Here is a 25,298-nt window from a genome sequence, read left to right on the forward strand (position 1 = left end):
CCCTGAGTTGTCAGGAAGAGGCAGGACCAAAACAACCAAGACTGTCACTTCAAGTGATATGTTGCCAGTGAGTCTAGGCGACCAAGAAGACTTCTGGGGAGCCCAAAAATAATAATAGAAGGGTTCGAACTGAAGATGTTTACCTACTTGAAGTTAAAAAAAGGAAGAGGTGTGGCCTCAAAATTTCCATAGTAGTTATAATGGCTTTATTTTGTATTCAACACATCACTAAAAGGCAAACTGTAAACATATATACTGTCCCTTCTACCTGCAGCGGTTACATTGCATGTTCTGGGGCTTCCTTTGCTCTTCTAACGCCCAAGTGCCTGGCATGCATCTGTCTTAAAGCAGGCTGTCAATCAAGTGCATGGTGATGATGGCGGTAGTGGCTTGCGGTGGGGGACGAGGACAGTTCCACGCAGGGCATCCCTAGGACTGCTTGTCTAAACACCATTGGGAGCAAAGGGCAGAGGTAACGGTTGGGGGATAGAAATGGACTCGGGGACAGGCCCTGTGTTAGACACTCGACAGGCTTTATGCCACTGAGGCAGCAACTCCACAATGCAGAGATACCAGTGTCCCCATTTTACAGAAGAGCAAACAGACTTAGGTGTTCTAACTTGCCTCACAGTTAAGTTTCTAGGACCAGAACTCAGGGTTGTCGGATCCCCAAGTCCCCTTTCCCTAGGATCAACGCCACGTCTTGGCTGTAGCCAGCCTAGGCTGTGAATACACAAAGGCAAGGAATTTCGTGCGGCACCCGCTCAGCATCTGCGCCTTCCTGTGCGCTGGTCACGACTTAAGCCCCTGCACGTGGGAACTTCACGCTTACCCAGAAGCAGCGAGGGTCTCCAGTGAGCAGAAGGATCCCACACCCGCCGCCCTGCCGGGTCGCGCGCTCAGCGCACCCATCGCGCTGCCTTCGGACCCGGGCGCGCAGAACAGCGCAGCCCAGCGCGGCACGCGAGTTCTCTGCGGGGCCCTGGGTGAATCATCCGCCCGGGTGCCTCCCCACGCCCACCAGGCGTCTCACCCCAGGCCACCGGCAGCGCGAGCAGCACCACGACCGCCAGCAGGGATACTCCGCAGCAGAAGGGCAGACCGGGCGCCGGCGGCCCGACAGGCTCCTGGCTTCTCGGAGAAGAAGCCCCCATCCTCCCTTATCACATCTACAAACCAGATTTGATCTCGAAGAAAACTGAAATAAGAGGAAAAGCGCACTGCAAAGAGGAGTGACAAATCCTTGTGCTCCGCGCCCAGAGTGTGGGGAGGGCTGCGGGGTTCCGGGACAAAATGCTTTTGACCAGCTTCCCCTTCATGGGCGAGGCCGTGTTTACTCCCCATTTGCATTGTTTCTAACGAGTTTCTCTGGCAGAGCCCACCTTGCTGACCCAGGTGCAGCAGCAGAGCTTGACAAAGCGTGGGCTTCAGATGGATCCCGCGGGCGAGGCCCTGCGCTTCCAGACAAAGGCGGTGGATGATGGCAGCTCGCCTCCAAACACCCTGCTTGACTTTTCCTCTTTGCAAGAATGTGTGTGGGAAGGTCAGCTAATGAAGTGCCTGCTCTCCCTGTTGAAGGGCAATTGCAGGTCATGTGTACAGTGTACAGGGAATGTGAAGAACCAATTTCCTTATCCTGAATTGAGACGTCGTGCCATTGTAAGATTTTAAAAAAGGGAGGGACAATTAGATATAAATTTAAAAAATGTAAATCTGTGTATAGTATGGAGACTAGATTAACGCAATAATGGAGAGGGGAGACCAGTCAGGGAGCTTTTGCCGACATCCAAGTGAGGTTTGATGGCGGCCCTCACTGGGTGGATAAAGTGGACAATTAACAAAGATATTGGAGACGGAATGAACAGTTGCTCATGTATTGGATTTTGGTTACTTCTTTTCTTAAGGTTAGTAGTGAGAAGAAAGCAATCAAGAGTTAGCCCCAGGATTAGAAATGAATATGGTGGTGCTACTTATTGAAATAAGAAATATGGATGTAGGAGTGACAGATTTAGGGCAGAGGGTTAAGTATTCAAGGATGAATTTATTCTTATGTATCTGTGACTCTGTGCCCTTTAACCAATCTCTCTCCATCTCCCATTGTCTCTGCCTTCCCCAGCCTCTGGTAACCAGTATTCTACTCTCTACTTCTATGAGATGAGCTTTTTTAGATTGCACATGACTGATATCATACAGGATTTATCTTTTTGTGTCTGATTTACTTCATTTAATATAATATCCTCTAGGTTCATCTATGTTGCTGCAAATGATAGGATTTCATTTTTTCTTATGGCTGAATAGTATTCCCTTGTGTATATATACCACATTTTATTTATCCATTCGTCCTTTGGTGAACACTTGGGTTGATTCCATACCTTGGCTATTGTGAATAGTGCATCAGTGAAGTGACAGTGCAGATATTTTTTCATCATACTGGTTTCCTTTCTTTTGGGTATATACCCGGTAGTGGGATTGCTGGATCATATGGTAGTTCTACATTTAAGTTTTTGAGAAACCTCCATACTATTTCCCATAATGGCCATATTAATTTGGATTCCCTAACAATGTATAAGAGGTCTCTATTTTCCACATCCTCACCAGCATTTGTTATCTTTTGTCTTTTTGATAAGAGCTCTGATAACTAGGGTGAGGTGGTATCTTTCTGTGGTTTTATTTTGTATTTCTCTGATGACTAAGAATGTTGAGCATTTTGTTTTATATTCGTTGGCCATTTGTATGTCTTCTTTTGGGTGATGTCTGTTCAGGTCTTGCGCCCACTTTTAAGTAATATTATTTGTTTTATTTTGCTGAGTTGTTTGAGTTCCTCAGATATTCTGGATATTAACCCCTTGTCAAAGGCATAGTTTGCAAACATTTTCTCACATTCTGTAGGTTTTTTTCTTCACTCTGTTGTTTCCTTTGCTGTATCCCATAAATGTGTACAATTGTTATGTGCCAATTTAGAAAATAACAATAAAAAAGAATCCAAGAATGAGAGAAAAGGAGGGGTGTGTGGTAGGCTGAATACTGTTCCCCCAAAATGTCCTCATCCTACTTCCCGGAACCTGTGAGTGTTACCTTGTGGTTTAGGACTTTGCAGTTGGCTATTGAGATGGAAAGAGTATCTTGGAGTAGCTGGGTGAACCTGACATGATCACAGGGATCCTTACAAGAGGAAGGTAATAGACCAGAAGGCAATGATGAAAGCAGAGCTGAGTGTTGCTGCCATGAGCCAAGGAATGCCAGTGCCCCTTAGAAGCAAGAAACAGGTTCTCCACTGGAGCTTTCAGAAGGAGTCAGTCTTTTCAACACCTTGGTTTTCATCCTGTAAGACTCACTGTGGACTTATGATCTCCTGAAATGTGAAAGAATAAATTTATGTTGTTTTAAACCACAAGATAATTTGTTACAGTAGCAATAGGAAACCACTGGGTGGGGAAGGGATAGTGCCATCAAGGTTAAGCAGCAAAAGTTTTTCATTGTTGTTGTTTTTTAAACTGAGAAAGACTTGGGCATGGGACAGATGGGGTTTAGTGAAGGCCAGGAGGTGTGAGAATATTTAGGAAAAGATTGAGAATACAGGTAATTTGTTGATTATGAAAATGGACTTCCAAAAAAGGCACAAGAGGACTTTTGTAAAAGATAATGGATGGGAGATGGTCAAAATCACAGGAATCAACGAGACTGTTGAAGAGGGGCACGTAAAATTAATGAAAGGAAGATCTGAATGGAAATGCATGATCCATATCCATGCACAGGTTCTTTTATTAACTTTTACATTTACGGGTACATGTGCAGGTTTATTACATAGGTAAACTTGTGTCATGGGGGTTATTTCACCACCCAGGTATTAAGCCTAGTACCATTAGTTATTTTTCCTAATCCTCTCCCTCTTCCTATCCTCTACCCTCCAATAGACCCCAGTATGTGTTGTTCCCCCACATCTGTCCATGTGTTCTCATCATTCAGCTCCCATTTATAAGTGAGAACATGCAGTATTTGGTTTCCTGTTCCTGCGTTAGTTTGCAATGGATAATGGCCTCTAGATCCATCCATGTCCCTGAAGAGAATATGATCTCATTCTTTTTTATGGCTGCATAGTATTCCATGGTGTGTATGTAGCATATTTTCTTTATCCAGTCTATCACTGATGGGCATTGAGGTTGATTCCATGTCTTTGCTATTGTGAATAGTCATGCAGGGGTTCTTAATATCTTTATGTATCATGTATACCCCTTTGCCTGGCTGGTCAGAATTACGAATCCCTTCTCAAAGCTGTTTTTTGTAATGCATAAGTAAATCACATAGGACTATAAAGAAAGCCAATTATGTCAAAACACAGTTATAGCCATAAACCTTTGGAGTTCTATGGCTCCTAAGACAAGAATCTAGGACATACAGTTTGGTAGAAACAGGAGTCAATTGTTTCCAGTGCTGGAGTTGGAAAGAGTTGTGTGAGGATGGAGTAACTCTAAATATCAAAGGCTGTAGAAAGGTGACTAGAATTAGGGTTGAGTAGATAATGTAGCAGATATTTCAGTAAATGTGTTAGCTCTTTCTCCTCCATGCATAACTGATTCATCACGGAGTAAAGATGCTTTAGGTAGAAAACTATTCTCTACTCAGTGCAGCTTCACTAATGGAGACCCATGTATACATGGCCCAACACACCTGTATCACTCAGGATGTATAGTCTTAGCTCACACAAACATTCCCGAATACTGTCTTACTTCATCTGACTGTCTTACTCAAGTCTCAGCTCCTCCTCCACCAGGTGAGAAAGGCTATGTTCCAAAGGCTACGTGTGTTTCTTATTGTTCATTGGTTTCCATTAGGCTTTCTCCCAATATTCTACTGGAGGAAATGTCTACTGTGATCATGTCACTTATCATACTTTTTAATACACCCAGTGTCATTCTTTGCCAGGCGTGGTGGCCCACACCTGTAATCCCAGCATTTTTGGAGGCTGAGGCGGGTGGATCATGAGGTCAGGAGTTCAAGACCAGCCTGGCCAACATGGTGACACCCCATCTCTATTGAAAATACAAAAATTAGCCTGGGGTGATGGCGCACCTGTAATCCCAGCTGCTCAGGAGGCTGAGGTAGGAGAATTGCTTGAACCCTGGAGACGGAGGTTGCAGTGAGCCGAGATCATGTCACTGCACTCCAGCCTGGGTGACAGAGCCAGACTCCATCTCAAAAAAAACAAAAACAAAAAAATGCTCACTACGTTTCATATTTTATAATGGAAATCCTAGAAGATAACCAGTAATAAATCATAAAAGTAATGTGCTTGGGGTAAACATATGTATCTTTTTAAAAAACTGTAAGTGGTATTATACTACATAATTTACATCTTCCTCTTTTCCACTTAGGACTTCCTGGACATTTTTTCACATCAGCACATTTAGATCTACCTTAACATCATTATCTTGCTATTTAGTCTTCCTCTAACTGATGATAAAAAATGATTGACAATCCCATGAGGAATTTTGATTTGTCATTTTTCAAAAAATATCCCTGTAGTTTCTCTTTTTTACAAACTTTTTCTCACAGGCAATTCTCTCCTCCGCTCTCAAACACTAAGCTAGATCAGTGTTTTATAAACACTTTATGAAATGCTTACAGTTAAGTCTTTCAAAAGACTGTATCAACAAACTTAGTATTAGTACATACACCCACTAGGAGCACGTGAGTAAGCCTGGATACCTTATTGAGTATTAATTTCACATGCAATCTTGTTTTGCTCATGTATCAGTCCACTAAAAAACCCATTTCTTCCTGCCCCTCAAAACCTACAGGACTCAACTAAGGAGGCCACCAGTTAACAGGCTCTTATAGGAATTATAAAAAGGTATTCTAATTACTATGTTAACATACATAATTCCCCTAGATCCTTTAAAATATTAGGGAGATAGGAAATATATAAACAAATTAGAATCCAGTGATTGAGATTTGAGTTCAACAATCTCATTAAACTAAACAGAAACTGAAGACCACAGAAATGATGTTAATTAAGCACAGTCTGCACAGGCTAATGCTCTTCCCACAATTAGTCTCTTGCTTCTGCTGCAATGAAAGTGAAGCCAGAGACAGCAGTGCTGAAATCAGGATGATAATCCCTTCTGTCATATCAAAATAATCTCTCCAGTCATAAGCACAGCTGCTGATCAAGAATCCCTGCAAAAAGTCCTCTATTTCATCTCAGTAAATAAGGACTTTTCCTGCCTTTCAGTTGCTATAAAATTTAGTTGCTATTGCCAGATAAAACTGCCCAGTAAAGAGAAAAAAAGAATAACATTATGAGGTATGGAAGAGTGCAGGCAGGGAAGAGACAGAAATACAGATCGTGCTCTGCAGACAGCAGAAATTTCCCTGTTTAAATGTGTTACATCAAAAGACTCAAACTGGTTGCACTCCAGAAAATGAAAGAGTCCTGCAATAGGAACAAACTCAGTAAAGGTGTCAACAGATCACTTCTGAAAAGAATAAAATAGGAGGGAGGAGCCAAGATGGCCGAATAGGAACAGCTCCAGTCTACAGCTCCCAGCGTGAGCGACACAGAAGACGGGTGATTTCTGCATTTCCAACTGAGGTACCACTCACTGGGGAGTGCCGGACAGTGGGTGCAGCGCACTGTGCATGAGCCGAAGCAGGGCGAGGCATCGCCTCACCCAGGAAGCGCAAGGGGTCAGGGAATTCCCTTTCCTAGTCAAAGAAAGGGGTGACACACGGCACCTGGAAATTGGGTCACTCCCACCCTAATACTGTGCTTTTCCAATGACTTAAACGGCACACCAGGAGATTACATCCCGCACCTGGCTCGGAGGGTCCTATGCCCACGGAGTCTCACTCATTGCTAGCGTAGCAGTCTGAGATCAAACTGCAAGGCCACAGCAAGCCTGGGGGAGGGGCACCCGCCATTACCGAGGCTTGAGTAGGTAAACAAAGTGGCCAGGAAGCTCGAACTGGGTGGAGCCCACCACAGCTCAAGGAGGCCTGCCTGCCTCTGTAGGCTCCACCTCTGGGGGCAGGGCACAGACAAACAAAAGGCAGCAGAGTCCTCTGCAGACTTAAATGTCCCTGTCTGACAGCTTTGAAGAGAGCAGTGGTTCTCCCAGCATGCAGCTTGAGATCTGAGAACGGGCACACTGCCTCCTCAAGTGGGTCCCTGACTCCCGAATAGCCTAACTGGAACGCATCCCCCAGTAGGGACGGACTGACTCCTTACACGGCCAGGTACTCCTCTGAGACAAAACTTCCAAAGGAACGATCAGGCAGCAGCATTTGCGGTTCACCAATATCCGCTGTTCTGCAGCCACCACTGCTGATTCCCAGGCAAACAGGGTCTGGAGTGGACCTCCAGCAAACTCCAGCAGACATGCAGCTGAGGGTCCTGACGGTTAGAAGGAAAACTAACAAACAGAAAGGACATCCACACCAAAACCCCATCTGTACGTCACCATCATCAAAGACCAAAGGTAGATAAAACCACAAAGATGGGGAAAAAACAGAGCAGAAAAACTGGAAACTCTAAAAATCAGAGCACCTCCCCTCCTCCAAATGAACGCAGCTCCTCACCAGCAATGGAACAAAGCTGGACGGAGAATGACTTTGACGAGTTGAGAGAAGAAGGCTTCAGATGATCAAACTACTCCGAGCTAAAGGAGGAAGTTCGAACCCATGGCAAAGAAATTAAAAACCTTGAAAAAAAATTAGACCAATGGCTAACTAGAATAACCAATGCAGAGAAGTCCTTAAAGGACCTGATGGAGCTGAAAACCACAGCACGAGAACTACGTCATGAATGCACAAGCCTCAGTAGCCGATGCGATCAACTGGAAGAAAGGGTATCAGTGATGGAAGATCAAATGAATGAAATGAAGCGAGAAGAGAAGTTTAGAGAAAAAAGAATAAAAAGAAATGAACAAAGCCTCCAAGAAATATGGGACAATGTGAAAAGACCAAATCTATGTCTGATTGGTGTACCTGAAAGTGACGGGGAGAATGGAACCAAGTCGGAAAACACTCTGCAGGATATTATCCAGGAGAACTTCCCCAATCTAGCAAGGCAGGCCAACATTCAAATTCAGGAAATACAGAGAACGCCACAAAGATACTCCTCGAGAAGAGCAACTCCAAGACACATAATTGTCAGATTCAACAAAGTTGAAATGAAGGAAAAAATGTTAAGGATAGCCAGAGAGAAAGGGTGGGTTACCCACAAAGGGAAGCCCATCAGACTAACTGCTGATCTTTCGGCAGAAACTCTACAAGCCAGAAGATAGTGGGGGCCAATATTCAACATTCTTAAAGAAAAGAATTTTCAACCCAGAATTTCATATCCAGCCAAACTAAGCTTCATAAGTGAAGGAGAAATAAAATACTTTACAGACAGGCAAATGCTGAGAGATTTTGTCACCACCAGGCCTGCCCTAAAAGAGCTCCTGAAGGAAGCACTAAACATGGAAAGGAACAATCGGTACCAGCCACTGCAAAAACATGTCAAATTGTAAAGACCATTGAGGCTAGGAAGAAACTGCATCAACTAACAAGCAAAATAACCAGCTAACATCATAATGACAGGATCAAATTCACACATAACAATATTAACCTTAAATGTAAATGGGCTAAATGCTCCAATTAAAAGACACAGACTGGCAAACTGGATAAAGATTCAAGACCCATCAGTGTGCTATATTCAGGAAACCCATCTCACGTGCAGAGACACACATAGGCTCAAAATAAAGGGATGGAGGAAGATCTACCAAGCAAATGGAAAACAAAATAAGGCAGGGGTTGCAATCCTAGTCTCTGATAAAACAGACTTTAAACCAACAAAGATCAAAAGAGACAAAGAAGGCCATTACATAATGGTAAAGGGATCAATACAAGAAGAAGAGCTAACTATCCTAAATATATATGCACCCAATACAGGAGCACCCAGATTCATAAAGCAAGGACTTAGTGATCTACAAAGAGACTTAGATTCCCACACAATGATAATGGGAGATTTTAATACCCCACTGTCAACATTAGACAGATCAGTTAGACAGAAAGTTACCAAGGATATCCAGGAATTGAACTCAGCTCTGCACCAAGCGGACCTAATAGACATCTATAGAACTCTCCACCCCAAATCAACAGAATATACATTCTTTTCAGCACCACACCACACTTATTCCAAAATTGACCACATAGTTGGAAGGAAAGCACTCCTCAGCAAATGTAAAACAGAAATTATAACAAACTATCTCTCAGATCACAGTGCAATCAAACTAGAACTCAGGATTCAGAAACTCACTCAAAACCGCTCAACTACATGGAAACGGAACAACCTGCTCCTGAATGACTATTGGGTACATAATGAAATGAAAGCAGAAATAAAGATGTTCCTTGAAACCAACGAGAACAAAGACACAACATACCAGAATCTCTAGGACATATTTAAAGCAGTGTGTAGATGTGTAGAGGGAAATTTATAGCACTAAATGCCCACAAGAGAAAGCAGGAAAGATCTAAAATTGACACCCTAACATCACAATTAAAAGAACTAGAGAAGCAAGAGCAAACACATTCAAAAGCTAGCAGAAGGCAAGAAATAATTAAGATTAGAGCAGAACTGAAGGAAATAGAGACACAAAAAAAACCCTTCAAAAAATCAATGAATCCAGGAGCTGGTTTTTTGAAAAGATCAACAAAATTGATAGATCGCTAGCAAGACTAATAAAGAAGAAAAGACAGAAGAATCAAATTGATGCAATAAAAAATGATAAAGGGGATATCACCACCTGCTATTCCTTTCTGTTTCTTTGTTTTCCTTCTAACAGACAGGTCGCTCAGCTGCAGGTGTGTTGGAGTTTGCTGGAGGTCCATTCCAGACCCTGTTTGCCTGGGTATCACCAGCAGAGGCTGCAGAACAGCAAATATTGCTGCCTGATCCTTCCTCTGGAAGCTTCATCCTAGAGGGGCACCCGCCTGTGTGAGGTGTCTGTCAGCCCCTACTGGGAGGTTTCTCCCAGTTAGGCTATACGGGGGTCAGGGACCCACTTGGGGAGGCAGTCTGTCTGTTATAGGAGCTCGAATGCTGTGCTGGGAGAACCACTGCTCTCTTCAGAGCTGTCAGGCCGGGACGTTTAAGTGTGCAGAAGCTGTCTGCTGCCTTTTGTTCAGATATGCCATGCACCCAGATGTGGAATCTAGAGAGGCAGTAGGTCTTGCTGAGCTGCGGTGGGCTCCACCCAGTTCGGGCTTCCCTGGTGCTTTGTTTACACTGTGAGCATAGAACTGCCCAGTCAAGCCTTAGCAATGTCAGACGCTTCTCCGCAGCCAAGCTCCAGCGTCCCAGGTCGATCTCACACTGCTGCGCTAGCAGCAAGCAAGGCTCTGTGGACATGGGACTTACCCAGCCAGGCACAGGAGGGAGTCTCCTGGTCCGCTGGTTGTGAAGACTGTGGGAAAAGCACAGTATTTGGGCAGGAGCATACTGTTCTTCCAGGTACAGTCACTCACAGCTTCCCCTGGCTAGGAAAGGGAAATCCCCTGACCCTTTGAACTTCCTTGGTGAGGTGACACCCCGCTCTGCTTTAGCTTGCCCTCCATGGGCTGCATCCACTGTCCAACCAGTCCCAGTGAGACGAACCAGGTACTTCAGTTGGAAATGCAGAAATCACCTGTCTTCTGTGTCAATCTCACTGGGAGCTGTAGACCAGAGCTGTTCCTATTCAGCTATCTTGGAAGCAACCTAAAATATATATCTTAAGACAATTTATTGCTCAAAACATATAAAACTTAATTCTAAAAAATTCAACTACCTAAATTTAAACAAGATTGCTGCAGCTACCGCTTGCTGTCCTCCAGGAGACGTGAAAAGGGGTGACGGATGCAGGGCTGTGGGGATGTCAAGCCTGCCCTAAGGTCAAAAAGCCTTTGAGGACAGCCCTAGCTCCCGCTGAGACCAGCCTCCAGCTTGCCCTCTACAGAGGGGAAGGAAGGGAATGGGCCTGGGGCTGCAGACCATGCAGGAATCAGCAGAGGAGTCAGCAAGGCTGGGCTACAGGCTGGCCAGAGTTCCCTTGGCGGGATCCTGTACTCCATGTCTGGCCAGCACTCTGGCCCGTGTGGCTCAGGTCTCCATCAGGATCTCCACCATGTGCTCCTGCTTGCCCAGGTCAGACTGCAATTGCAGCTGGAGCTGGGAGGTGGGGCGGTTGCAGGGCCAAGCCTCCAAGTGTGTTGCACGGGCCCAGCTTGGTGCATCCCATCATGTGGGTCAGCACTGTGTGTCCAGGTTGTCATAAGAACTGACCACATCTGAGGCCAGCTCTTCCATGCAATTGGGATTTTTAGTTTTCAGTATTTCAAATATCTCATCTAGCCACTTCTGAATGCTTCCTCTATTTTCCCCCTGGCTGTCCATCTCCCAGATGCTGTTTACGGGGCTCCTGGTGCCAGTGCTGAGGTGACAGAGCAAAGGTCTGATACCTGGCCCCTTCGTGCAGCAGTCTCCAAAGCGGGGGGCATGGTGTTCTCCCTCTGGCTCCTGTGTGGCGGGCACAGGGCACTGGCACAGGATCTCTGCAGAAACCAGGCAGTGGAGCCACACCCACCCCACACTCTCGGGTGCTGCTGTTTGGCACATCCCATCCTGGGCCATCTCCTTTTGGATCTGCCAGGCGTGTTGGTGATGAGGACCCTGTGGCAGTGGTTGGGCTCCACCAGCAAGTGGTAAAGCTGGAGCTTCTAAAAGGACAAGTCCAGGAGTGACTGCCCCTGCCGGCTGCAGGAGGGCAGGGTCTTCAAGTTGGCTGGGGTGCCTTGCTTGGCCACCACTTCTTTCATTCTCAGTATTGGTTAATTTGTGTCTTTTTTTTCTTTGTCAGTCTGGCTGTAGGTTTACACGCTTTATTGATCTCCAAGTAGCAACTGTTGGTTTCATTGATTTTCTCTATTTTTTTTCTCTCTTCTCAGTTTCATTGATTTTGGCTCTATCTTTATCATTTCCTTACATCTGCTAGTTTGGGATTTAATTTGCTCTTCTTTTTTAGTTTCTTAAGGTGGAAAATTAGATCATTGATTTGAGGCTTTTCTTTTTTTTCTAACGTAAGTATGTTACGCTATACATTCCCCTGTAAGCAATGCTTTAGCTGTATCCTACATGTTTGGATATTTTGATATGTTGTGTTGTGATTCAATTCAAAACACTTTCTAATTTCCCAGCTGACTACTATTTTTATGCATGGATTATTTAGAAGTGTCTTGTATACTTTTCATTTCTTTGGGGATTGGCCTTGTTGTTGATTCCTACTTTCATTCTGTTGTGACCAGATAATGTATTTTGAATGATTTCAATTTTTTGAAATTTGTGGAAAATTGTCTTATTGTCTAGAATATGGCCTACTTTGGAGAATGTTTCATGCATACTTGGGAAGTATATACTTTTAAATCACTGTTATTCTGTGATTTCTTTCTTTAAACGGGGGAGTCCCCTGTGGAGTCTTCATATGTTTGATCACTCTGGTCTTTAAAAAAATTATTTTTTATCCAGAGTTTATCATTTTTATTGGTGAGAGCATTAGTCTGTTACAGTCTACCACTACCATAGCCAGAACTCTTAGAGTTCTTGTAATAGAAGAACCACCTTTCTTATTTTTAAGCCAGTGTTTGTTGATTTATTTTTTTTTGTTCTTTCAAACAAAAACGTCTAACTCATGCAGATACACAGTAGTTCACACTGTATGAAATGAAATGCCAAGAACATGTGGGGGTGAGAAATAGGGAACTCTAGCTAGAACTATTTTTTGGCTTGAATTGACCTGTATTAAAATAAATTAGATCCAATTACACAGGAGGAGGAAGCACATACACCTGCTTTGTTTATTTGTAGATAAAACTATTTACAAAATGTTTCCATAGTATTTACAAATGAAGAAGGAAATAAATTGAACCACTACCTTTACACTCTGGAGCAGCATGACTCCATACTGAATTGTCACCACAATAAATCGTGCTCTCGCCAATAAGTGCAAATGGATCTGGCCCAGGTGCAGGATCACAACTATAAGTTACTGCATCAAGATACTCAAATACTTCTACTTCACTAAAGGTGTGTTTTCCATTTTTTATTTTCGGAGGTGGTGTACACAAAACCTCTTAAAAATGAAGAAAAAGAGGAAAGGAAATGTAAAAGATTAAGACAGCATTAGTAAAATTTCTATGTCTTCAATAAATTCGTCAATATAGGGTTTCTACAAGCTGGTTGTGAATTCAATATGGATTTAAAAGAAGGTTTCTATGAGCAAATACATTATCCCAAACTCAAACCATTAATGTAGCAACTAACTTTCAGAACAAATCTCATTTTCTTAAAGTGTAAATACCTATTGATATGGTTTGGATCTGTGTCCCCATCAAATCTCATGTTGAATTGTAGTCCACAATATTGGAGGTGGGGCCTGGTGGGAGGTGTTTGAATCATGGGGGTAGATTTCTCATGAATGGTTTAGCACCATCCCCTTGGTGCTGTTCTCATGATACTGAGTTCTTAGGGGATCTGGTTATTTAAAAGTGTGCAACACCTCCCGTCCTCCCCACCTTGCTCCTGCTCCTGCCATGTGAGACACCTTGCTCTCCTTCTGTCTTTCCCAATGGTTAAGTTTCCCGAGGCCTCCGCAAACCCCCAGCAGATGCCAGCACCATGCTTCCCGTACAGCTTGTAGAAACACGAGCCAATTAAACCTCTTTTCTTTATAAATTACCCAGTCTCAGGTATTTCTTTAGAGCAATACGAAAACGGCCTAATATGCCTATATTTATTTGCAAGGCCATGCTAAGTTTTCTTCTAGTTATCATAAGAAATGCTGACAATTTAGTGAGAAAATATGCTTAACTGAGAGCTAGCTGAGAAATCCTTTGCAATTGATAAATATATCCATTTTCTAAATTGGTGGTTCACAATACCACCAAAATATTGTCTTTTTTCACTCATCCTTACAAGTGTATAGTGATTTGTTTGTTTGTTTGTTTGTTTGTTTATTTATTTATTTATTTTGAGACGGAATCTCGCTCTGTCGCCCAGGCTGGAGTGCAGTGACGCGATCTCGGCTCGCTGCAAGCTCCGCCTCCCGGGTTCACGCCATTCTCCTGCCTCGGCCTCCAGAGTAGCTGGGACTACAGACTCTTACCACCACGCCTGGCTAATTTTTTGTATTTTTAGTAGAGACGGGGTTTCACGGTGTCAGACAGGATGGTCTGGATCTCCTGACCTCGCGATCCGTCTGCGTCGGCCTCCCAAAGCGCTAGGATTACAGGCCTGAGCCACTGCGCCCAGCAGAAGGGTACAGTGATATTTTTCCAAAGTCTACATATTGTGTGATTACACAACAGCCCAAATCCAAGTCTTCCTTTAAGTTAGGTGTTGAAGAGATGTGCAAAAAATGTGAACAATGCCACTATTCTCACTAATTTTGTTTTGGAAAATTCTTATTTTTCATAAAAAAATTTATATATGTTAATTTGTATTGCGTCTATTCTTACAAATTAATCAGGCCAGGTGGGGTGGCTCAGATTTGTAATCCCAGCACTTTGGGAGGCCCACGGGGGCAGATTGCTTGAGCACGGGAGTTCAAGACCAGCCTGGACAACATGGCAAAACCCTGTCTCTACAAAAGTTACAAAAAGCCAGGTATGGTGGCACATGCCTGTAGTCCCAGCTGCTTGGGAGGCTGAGGTTGCAGTGAGCTGAGATTGTGCCACTGTGCTCCAGGCTGGAAAACATACTGATACCCTCTCTTAGGAAAAACAAAAACAAAAAGAATCAATAATTATTTAAAAAATCTCTCAGTTTGAATTCCAATATGATAAATACCAATAGATATAACCCACCTAAAAGAAAGGTCTTTGGGATCTTTGTTAATCTTAAAGTGTAAAGGGTTCCCTGAGGCAAAAATCTTTGAAGACTACTGGTCTAAATTAAAAAAAAAAAAAAAAAGAATTTACTTACTTTCACATATTGGGGGCTTACTGCTCCAAACTGCTACTGATCCTTTAAGTTCACAATATAGAGTTTCTTTACCAATTAAGTAATAACTAAATGAGAAAAGAAAGGGTTACTGTTTTGTATAGCAATTAATAAGATGCACATAATAATGAAGGAAATTTTTATATGGTTTCTTTTCTACACTGCAGTAATTTGAGGGGGTGGTTTCTTAAACAACATACTATATAGTGAAAGTGCTAAATAAATCTGCAATTTAATCAAATAAAGAGTTTCTCTATTTGAACGTATATTGGCTGAGAGCAAAAATGTCTAAATAAATCTGCTGTGCCTTTTCACCCAGCCTCTTTGCTGCCTCCTGCAATCACATTACACATTCATTTCTGTGCGTTTTCTCACATGACTCTGCACAGTAAGGACAAGACTGTGTAGAGAGAACAAGCCCTAGAGCTGGAATGCCTGGATTAGAGTCTCTGCTTCCCAACTTACTAGTTTCTTGAGCTTGGGTAAATCACTTAAAGTTCCTGTCACTCAGCTACCTAATTGATTAAAAGGGGATAACAGTACATAGCTCATGGGGTTGTTTAGGGGATTAGATAAGTTAGCATTTGGCACATAGTGAGTGCTACATGAGTTTTAGCTCCTATTAATATTATTTAGAACAGAATGTCTTTCTAGGAGTAGCTCATTGAGTGTAGGAATACTTTACCCATATACTCAATGAAATCTTCCCTGATTTAAATTCACAGGAATCTCTCCTCCTGCTGGACTCCTAGTGTAACTATCATGATTAATTCTATTATTTGGTATTTCTCATTTAGTATTTTGGTTTGATAGCTCTCAGTATATATTGTTTCTCAATAAGGTTAGAACTTCTTTTAGGAGGGTCCATGTCTTAAACTTCTGGTATCCCTCATAGTGCCTAGCAAGCTCTATGTAACTATTAACTGAATACTCCAATATTTCTACTTGAGCAAATCTTAAAAACTCTTAGTGAAACTGCCTTACATGGTCACAGTGCACTTTTCGTCCAAGACTCACTTTGTTTATATGTTATAGCGTATTATTGCTATTGTTTGAATCTGGTTTGTCTCTACCAAAACTCTTATTGAAATTTAATTGCCAGTGTAACAGCAGTGAGAGGTGATGGGGCCTTTCAGAAATGATTAGGTCATTAAGAGGGATAATGCCTTTCTAGAGGGTGTTCATTAATTCTTGAGGGAGTGGATCCTCATTCTTGTAGGCTTGGATTCGTTACCACAAGAGCAGGTTGTTATAAAGCGAGAGCCCCTCCCTTGTGCTTTGTCTTTTTGCATGTGCTAAATTTCTCTTTCACTTTCCAGCATGTTCTGATGCAGCATGAAAGCCCTTGCCAGATACTACTGCCATGCCCTTGAATTCCCCAGCCTCCAGAAATATGAGCCAAATCAATTTCTTTTCTTTATACATTATCTAGTCTCAAGTGTTGTGTTATAGCAACAGAAAATCTATGAAATCACATTTACTCTCTAAATGCACATTTCACTTAAATGTCCAGTATCCCCAATATCTATGACTTTAAAAGCCCTGCAGAACAAAGGCTATTACTGAGTGCTCAGTGCCTGTTCTTGAGATGGTTCACATTGTAGCAGTCTCAGAAATAAGGTTTTTCAACTGAGAGATTTTGTTCAACATGATGGTAAAGGCTAACCAGGTCACACCTTACAGAGTCATCTGGATACAAGCATATCTTTAGCTGGCAATTCTATTTCTCATTTCTGTGAGCCCTACTTTAACTCTAAGAGTTTGCAGATTTAAATAGGGGACACTCAGTTGTGAAGGATGAATTCTTATGATTACTACATTCTTAATGCTTACAACAGACTTATTGTCAGAAATAGCAAGTAGTGCTTTCCTTCAATATCAATTTCTATTTACTCTGCATCTTTGCTGTCTCCATAAAACATCCAAGAGTTGTTTGGCTAGAAGTATAACTTGTCACATAGAAAACAAAATTAAATAAAGTTATATGAATGCTTAAGAAGAGAAGCAAAACGAAAATAAAATTACTAACGTTTTCCTTATTTCCTCTAAGGAGCAACTTACTTACCCCTCATTATAAATAAAGTGTTTCTGATAACCAAGCTCATAAGTCCCATTTGCAAGGACTGCTTGGCCACGTAAAGGATCCCCTATATATGGACATGTTTTTCCTAAAAGGAAATAATTTTGAGATTTTTTCAATCCAGTTTCTAAACAGATCCAAATCAAAATGAAAATTCTGCATTGCTGTTTTGCATGCACGGGAATATTATATTCTTTATTTACCTATTATAAGGGCAAATTTCAGTTTCATGTTCACCCAGGCAATCTATTGCCAAGAAAAAGATTTCTTGGAGATTTCAATTTCTCAAAGTCTGCAAAAATGCATTGTTATCTTAAACCTCATTTCACAAGAAAAAAAAATCATCATCTCCATAGTGGAATATGTACCCTAAAATGTGTGCAAATCTCTACAGCAAGCAGAAAACAAAAAAAGAGGCTAGTTTATTTACTATAACAGGGCTCATCTGAGACAGGTAGCCATGTGTGATTCTGATCACAAAGAGTATGGGTGGCAAGAGGAGGTACGTAGAAGTACCCTTTTTTACACTTATAATCTACTTGTTCCCCAATCTCATAGTAGGGTTTTGGTTTACCAACAAGCTCCATAGCTTCAAATGTTGGTGGCTCCTCACAGGCATCTAGGGATAAGAGAATAGGAACATGAAGATGAAGTACTGATATCACTTTAATCAGCCATGGACTGTGATCTGGCAGCAGGTAGTACAGAAAAAAATAGGAAGGCCCTTGGCAAGATTTTAAATGATTGTTCCATGCTTTTACCTGAGTGCTGGCAGTAGTGGAGGAAATGGGACTTGTATGTTTTAAGTAACATCCTATCAGCTTTTAGTTTGTTTGGGAATAAACATTCAACAGTAAACTGAAGAGATAGCATTAATGTCTTTGGTCTTAAAATATATATGGATGCATCTTTCTCCACATTTTTCTAAACTCATTTCAAAAGTAACTTCTCCTCTAAGAAGTCTTCTACAGTATAGAGCACTCTGCTCAGATTGTTCTTCCATAGTTTAAAACATTAACTTATAACAGCTTGTAACTTCAGGCTGTCTTCTCTTAAAAGGCAAGTTTCTGGGGGTCAAGGACCATGTTCTTCTTTTTCTACTACACTCTACCCACCTTGTGGGTGCTCAAGAAATGTTATGGTAAAAGGTGATTATTAAGTAAATGTAGTGGATTTCATAGATCAAAATAAATATGAACTCAAATATTCTAAAATATAAGACTTTATTTCACAGATTTCAGATAAGTGAACTGAGCATCCGACAAGTGAATATACACTACTTAAATATAAAAAATTTACTACTTTGGATAGACTTATATGAATTGTTTTTCTTTTCTTGAACATCAAACACAGTTTGATCTTGCCTCACTGATCATTGCATCATGCATTCCCTCAGAAGCTCCCTGAGGTAGCTGTTGGATTGTTTATCCAGCATGTCCTATAATAAAGCTACTATATTCCTGTGCTTTTAGAATTTTTTATTTCTGTTTTTTGTAGCTTTTTTTTCTACCTATCATTTCTACTGCAGCAACTCATCTTCCTCAAATTATCTGTGGCTTGTAAAATAAGATGATGGAGACATCAAGTAAAAGCCTAAAGGGCCAACAGAATGCAAAGGCCTCTTCTATAGTGGAAGGACCAAAGTAGATGATCTATTTTGATCTCCAAGGAGCATTTTTTTTCTTACTCCCTGGTCATGGTCCTACCTCAGGTTGAGAGACTGGTCAAGAAAATTCTAACCAAGTGAAATCTTACTTTCATTTCATGTCATGTTCTAAATTCTAAAATTCTCCATATATACACTGTCCAATATTTTCTTTACATATCATGTCCTGCAATGCACTTATTGGCAATACATTTTCAGAGGACTGAATTTCTTCCTATGAAAAATTTCAAACTAAACACGCCTACCTCCAGAAAAACAGTATCTTGACTTATTTTTTCTAGATATTTTATATTATAATTAATATTAAGCTACAATGCTATACTTCAACAGTAGATGCCATTATATCATAAGATAGGCGCAGTCAGAAATTTCCCCAAATTTCCAGATGAGTTTTAGTAAACTGAATTATCTACACTGGGCTGGGTGCAGTGGCTCATGTCTGTAATCCCAGCAGTTTGGGAGGGCCGAGGTGGCCGGATCACGAGGTCAGGAGATAGAGACCATCCTGGCTAACACGGTGAAACCCCATCTCTACTAAAAATACAAAAAATTAGCCAGGTGTAGTGGCACACACCTGTAGTCCCAGCTACTCGGGAGGCTGAGGCAGGAGAATTGCTTGAACCCAGGTGGCAGAGGTTGCAGTGAGCTGAGATTGCACCACTGCACTCCAGCCTGGGCAGCAGAGCGAGACTCTGTCTCAAAAAAAAAAAAAAAAAAAAATCTACACTGGATCCACTGAACTGTTCAATTTCTGTACATTCACACGTGCTTGCAAAAAATTGACTCTAATGTACACGCATACCCACAGCCCTGCCCAGATTGGTATTATCAGAAATTCATGGTATTTGACTACAACTGAAATGGCAATGAAATCTGACCATCTTGCTCCTTCTCCCACTATCCAATCTATTTAAAACCTTTTTTGCTTCCACAAAACATAAACTCTGACATCTACATATTTCAATTTTATTTCTCACTTCCCACTCATTTCTAGGTCTATGAAAATTACTTCAACTACTTTCCGAGTCATTAAATGGCCTCCTCCTTGTTAAACTCCTCCTAACAGTCTCTTCCTTAATAGTTTGAATTACCCTCTTGATAACATGAGAGCTGCTGATCACTCTGCCCTCACTCTCTTCTGCCTGAAGAGTTCTCGCTCTTTGGCTTTTAGGAGAGCAAACCACTCTGGTTTTCAGCTTGTCCTCTGGCTCATATCAAGGTAATATCCCTGATGGGTCTGTAGGAAGACTTCCTGCGATTCCATTCTGCAGGTCCCCCTGGGAGAATATATACACTTCTGTAACTTCGTTACCACTGATAACCAGCTGCCTCCTGGCTGGGTATCTCTCCATCCCAGATCTCTAGCTGGGGTGCCAAAACTACATATTCAATTGCCTCCCCACACAGCTCTACTTGGAATGTGTCACTCTATCTCAAACAACACAGGGAGGCCCAAGAGCCACTTTTGACTCTACACACACATACACACACACACACATACACATACACACACACACACGCACACACACCAAACAAGTTATGTTTCCACAACTGAAATGCCTGTTTATTCTATGTAGTTGTATCCTTTACTTTTCATTCAAGCCACTATCATTTCTTACCTGGATTACCACGACATAACCAAATAGGTCTCCATACCTATCTTGCCACCTTTCATTCAATTCATTTTTCACATTACCATAGCAGTATTTATATGACAGAGTAATCAAGGCTTTTCCAAGACAGATACCTTTCAATGGCTCTCCAATGACCTCAAGATAATGTCTAAGGCTTCCTAACATAGCTTAGAGACTTTTAAATCCCATCACTATCAGAACCCAAGAATACATTCCAGTTAGGTGGCAGACCCAGGAGGCAGGCCAGTCAACTAGGTTCCCAGACCACACTGCTGAACCACTACCAAACTGCTTCCCATTACTGCCATTCATCTGGAGCTCCCACATGCTGACACTGACAAACTCTATCTGCAATTAGGTCCTCAAGAAATTGTCTGCTACTGTGTCTGGGGAAATTAAAACAACCGTAGTTTGGAGTCACATTGTGCTAAGTCAAACAAAAGGGCTCAAGCTGCCCTAAAAGGACAGGGAATAATATCAAAGTCGGAATTTACGATGGTGATTGTTTATTCCTGACAAGCCTGTTGCTTTTCAGAGTTGCTCACCCTGTGATTTAATCCTGTCCCTTCTTTCTTGCCTCCTTTGCCCTACTCTGCCAAACTGAGTAGCTTGGCAGTCCAGCAGTGTCATATCTTGGTGCCTTTGCTCACCTTGCTTCCTCTGCTCTGAATACCCTTCCTCCGTGGCCGGTAGCTACAACTCCTGCTCAACTCGTCTTCCTTAATCCACCCATCATCTCCTCCAGGAAGAATTTTCTGCCTCCCCCTGGGAAGCAGTGATCAGTCACCTTCCCCTGGACTCTCCCCTGCATGGATCTCTCAGGTAATTATCACATGCTTTTGAGTTTAATAGTTAACAAGGCCGACTCCATTCATCCATGAGGCCACAGCACCCAGCACAATATGTCCCTCATAGTAGCTATTCGAAAAAAATTTGGTACTCCAAGTCCACTGCTGTCAAACACAAAACAATGTGAAGAATATATTGTAATCAATTTCATATTGAAAATAATCATTCTACAGAACAATGGAGAAAGAAGATTTAGCCATTTCTTGTGTTGCCTATCTCCCAGTCTTCTGGTATCCTGGTAGGTGACCAGATATGGACTGCTCTCTTTGCATTGTAGCATGCCAAGTAAGGAAACTAAGAAGCAATAAGAACTTATCGATCTTGGCTTCTTTCATTGGAAATAAGGAAAACACCTGAAATAGGCAGAAGAGACCACACACAACAGGAGACTGGGGAGTTTATCCAAAAAAGCAGCTCCTCTTCTGGAGGAATGAATGAGACTGGCCTGAAATTTGACACGTTTCTTTCTGCTATCTGGAACCATTTGGCAACTACCTTTAAGAGGGCAGGTCTCCCATGCACAGCACCATCTGCTTACAAAACTTTATCCTTGTGAGAGTGAGTTGCTCCAAAAATTGAATGTTTATTTTAATTCATGTATTCTCTCTGCCTAGCATCGTGAGTTCTCATTTTTACTTTCTCTAGGTTTCACACCTGTCTTGATTTAACCCTATCAACCTCAAAATTAACCTTGTTTTTCCTTCTCTTCATTCTTAGTTTTGTTATCTTCCATGTTGCACCCTATTCATTTTATAATTCTATGGTCCTGTATTTCAAATTGCTTTCATTATCTTCTTCAACTTCTAGTTTGTGTGTGTGTGTGTGTGTGTGTGTGTGTGTGTTTGAGATGGGGTCTCACTCTGTCACCCAAGCTGCAGTGCAGTGGTGTGATTAGGGCTCACTGCAGCCTTGACCATGGGGGCTCCAGTGATCCTCCCCCCTCACCCCCTTGAGCCTCTCAAGTAGCTGGGACCACAGGCATGCAACATCGCACCTGGCTAATTTTTTGTTTTTAATATTCTGTAGAGGTGGGCTCTCCTTATGATGCCCAGGCTATACTTCTAGCACTAAGCCTATTCTAAACGACAATCTTTAAAAAGAAAAGAAAGTCCTTTCATTTTCTTCTTATCACCACTGCTCCGTAATCCCATCACCCTCCTTCGAAATGAACGTTTTAATGATCAGTGAGATGCAAGACTGAAGTACTGGAAGCCCTGCAGAGTCAACACAAACAGGGGAGACAGATCCTTTCCGGCCCTCAGCTGCCGCTGCCCTAGCTTTTTAAGTACAACAGAAAGACCATCCTGAGCATAGCTCTTTAAAGAACCTTCCTCCTGGAGGCAGGAGGGACTTTTTCCTAGGCTCTAAGCCCCAGCCAAATAGTATATTTAATTTTCTGGTATTTAACAGATGTCTATATGGATACTGAGTTAGTGTTCATACAGAAGCAAACAAATGGGGCTTTTGGAACCACAAATGGGGGAAAACAGAAGATTCCTGCAATCTGATGGGGAGAGACGGAGAACAGAAAAGATCACTTTAAAAGGGTGATTACAAGAGGGACTTGAACTGGGTTTTATGTGTTCAACCTGAGTTGGGGGGTTCCAAGAAGGTCTCTGAAGCGGTAACATTCCAGCTGAGTTTGCAGAAGAAAGAGCCCATTTATGCAGCAGGTCATGGAGAGAATGTTCCAGGGATGAGGGAACAGCAAGCACAGATGCCCCAAAGTGGCAGAGTTTTGTCTGTTTGATGAGAAGAAAAGCCTTCCCTCCCTCCAGTCTTTTGTTAAATGCTCTCAGAAAATTATACTCCTTTCCTCCAGAACACTTCCCTGGTTAATATATTTGTTACTATTATGTTTTGGTTAATGTCTGCCACTCCCAATACATTTTGGCAAATATCTATTGATTGCCTACTGTGTTCCTGGTACTAAGCACTTAACAATGAGCAAAACAAAGTCCCTGCTTATCTTCCTGCATGTACGTGTGTGTAAACAAATAGTAAACAAAAGGTAAAGAAAATAGGAATTGTCTGTTATTACCTACCAGTGTAATAGCACCAGACATACAAGACCCATATTCGTTGAATGAATGTTCCCAAGAAAGGAAATGCAACGTATAAACTGTACATGGAATAGGATCCTAAATATGATGGACATAGATACACATGAGGCACAATAAAGTCAGAAGGAAATATAACAAAATATTAAACACAGTTGTCCTTTTATTTTGTTCGTTTTGCACAATAAGCCTGTATTTAAGCATGTAATTTTTGGCTTTTTTTTGAGACAGGGTCTCACTCTGTCATCCAGGCTGGAGTGCAGTGGCATGATCACAGCTCACTGCAGTCTTCTCCTCCTGGGCTCAAGCGATCCTCCCACCTCAGCCTCTGGAGTAGTTGGGACCACGGGCATACACCACCATGCCCATCTAATTTTTTTATTTTTTGTAGACATGGGGTTTTGACATGTTGTCCAGGCTGATCTTGAACTCCTGGGCTTAAGCAATCACCCAACTTGGGCCTCCCAAAGTGCTGGGATCACAGGTGTGAGCCACTGGGCCTGGCCTAGCATGCATTTTTAAAAATATCGATTCCATTCAATGAACTACAAAACAGTGGGATAGGCCTTAAGCTTCAGTTTATGAGCTGTTGGGGAAAACAAGATTAACATTATCTGCCTTCCTTTGTTAGGATACTAATTTCTCACTAGGTTTGGCTACTAGTGTTTTTTAGGTTGCTTCACATCTCTCAAATATGACTCAAACTAATGAAAAGAAGGAAAACAATGTCAAAAAGCCACTAGGCAATGGAATCCCATATTGTCTATATTGGTTGGGAACAGGAAGATGACTCGATGGACCACCCACCCCCCCAAAAAAGCAGCCACTTAAAATCCAAGACCAATACGATCTCAGGCAACAGGGACACTGTTCACAGAAGGCACTAAAAGCATGGTGCGCCCTTACCACCTCTCTAACCCCAGGCACTGAGAGCCTGCTCTCACTCAACATGCCCTCCCTAGCCCCAGAGTCCGTGCTCGCTCCATTCAAAGCAAACAGTGAACTGTCTCGCCCACAGTGAACTCTGCACACAGGCCACTTGCGCACAGCACGCTCCCAGCAACACCTGGCCAGGCCCCTGCTCGCCCAGCCCAGCCCAGGCCAGCCCAGCCCATGGGGCACAGCAGACGCACTGCAACCCTTACCGCGGGTACTGTCCAATCCCTAATGAACACCCCATTCACCAAGGCACCAGGGGAACACAGGGCAAACTCTTACCACGGGCCCAGTACGGGCCCTAGCAACACTCCCACGCACCTGTGCACTCCAGAGCAAGCCCTCACCTGGGGCGCCCAGTCCGCCCTCCCCTTGCCGACTGGGCTCAATCCCGAAAACACGATTCACGCTTCTTTTGGGAACGCAGCCAGATCCTGCGTAAATGTCGGCCGCGCACACCACGCCACCAAACAAGCTTCACCTCGGGCTCTGCGTGGTTCCCGCATCCCCCGCCACATACCCCCGGAATCTGAGCACTGCACCCCTCGGAGAACCCTGGCCTCGCTCTCTATCCCAAGCAGGCACGACGTGCACTGAGCTTCGCCCCTTGCCTCCTGCCCGACTGTCTGAGCAGAGCTCTAGCCTCGCCGCGGACGCGTGAATCCACCCCGGGGTCCTACCGGAGAAGGACGACAGCAGCAACACCAGGGCCGCCAGAAGCAACCCAGGAAAGCGCCGGGAAGGAAAGGGACGCTCGAGGCGGACGGGAGGCGCCATGCGCGGCGCGAGAGACCCCGTAATTTATCCGGAGGTGAGCAGAGAAACCGCGAGCCAGACAAGCGGGGAACTCCCTTCTGAGTCCGGTTATTGGACACAACAATCCCCAAACTCAAAAAGTTTCCAAGGCCGCATGACAGGTGGGAGTGGCCTGGGCGCTTAGGGTGAAATTGAGTGTTAGCGCCGGGGCGGCTGGGGCCAATCGGCGGGCCGCGGGGCGGGGCCTCGGCGCGCAGGGGCAGCCCGTTGGCCTTCGAGGAGACAGGGCGTGTCCAGAGCC

At 43.0% G+C, this 25,298-nt stretch overlaps 1 protein-coding gene across 1 annotated transcript in view; it reads right to left on the reverse strand.

Moving 5' to 3' along the window:
- CR1L (complement C3b/C4b receptor 1 like) overlaps positions 1–25,062 on the reverse strand; it is a 61,988-nt gene extending 36,926 nt beyond the window's left edge. Inside the window, exon 1 of the mRNA XM_055234580.2 lies at positions 24,922–25,062. Coding sequence (XP_055090555.1) covers positions 24,922–25,018 — 97 coding nt within the window. The 5' untranslated portion in view covers positions 25,019–25,062. The remainder of the gene's footprint in view (positions 1–24,921) is intronic.
- Between the last annotated feature and the right edge of the window lie 236 nt (positions 25,063–25,298).

This window comes from Symphalangus syndactylus, chromosome 19, assembly GCF_028878055.3.
Source record: "Symphalangus syndactylus isolate Jambi chromosome 19, NHGRI_mSymSyn1-v2.1_pri, whole genome shotgun sequence".
NCBI lineage: Eukaryota > Metazoa > Chordata > Mammalia > Primates > Hylobatidae > Symphalangus > Symphalangus syndactylus.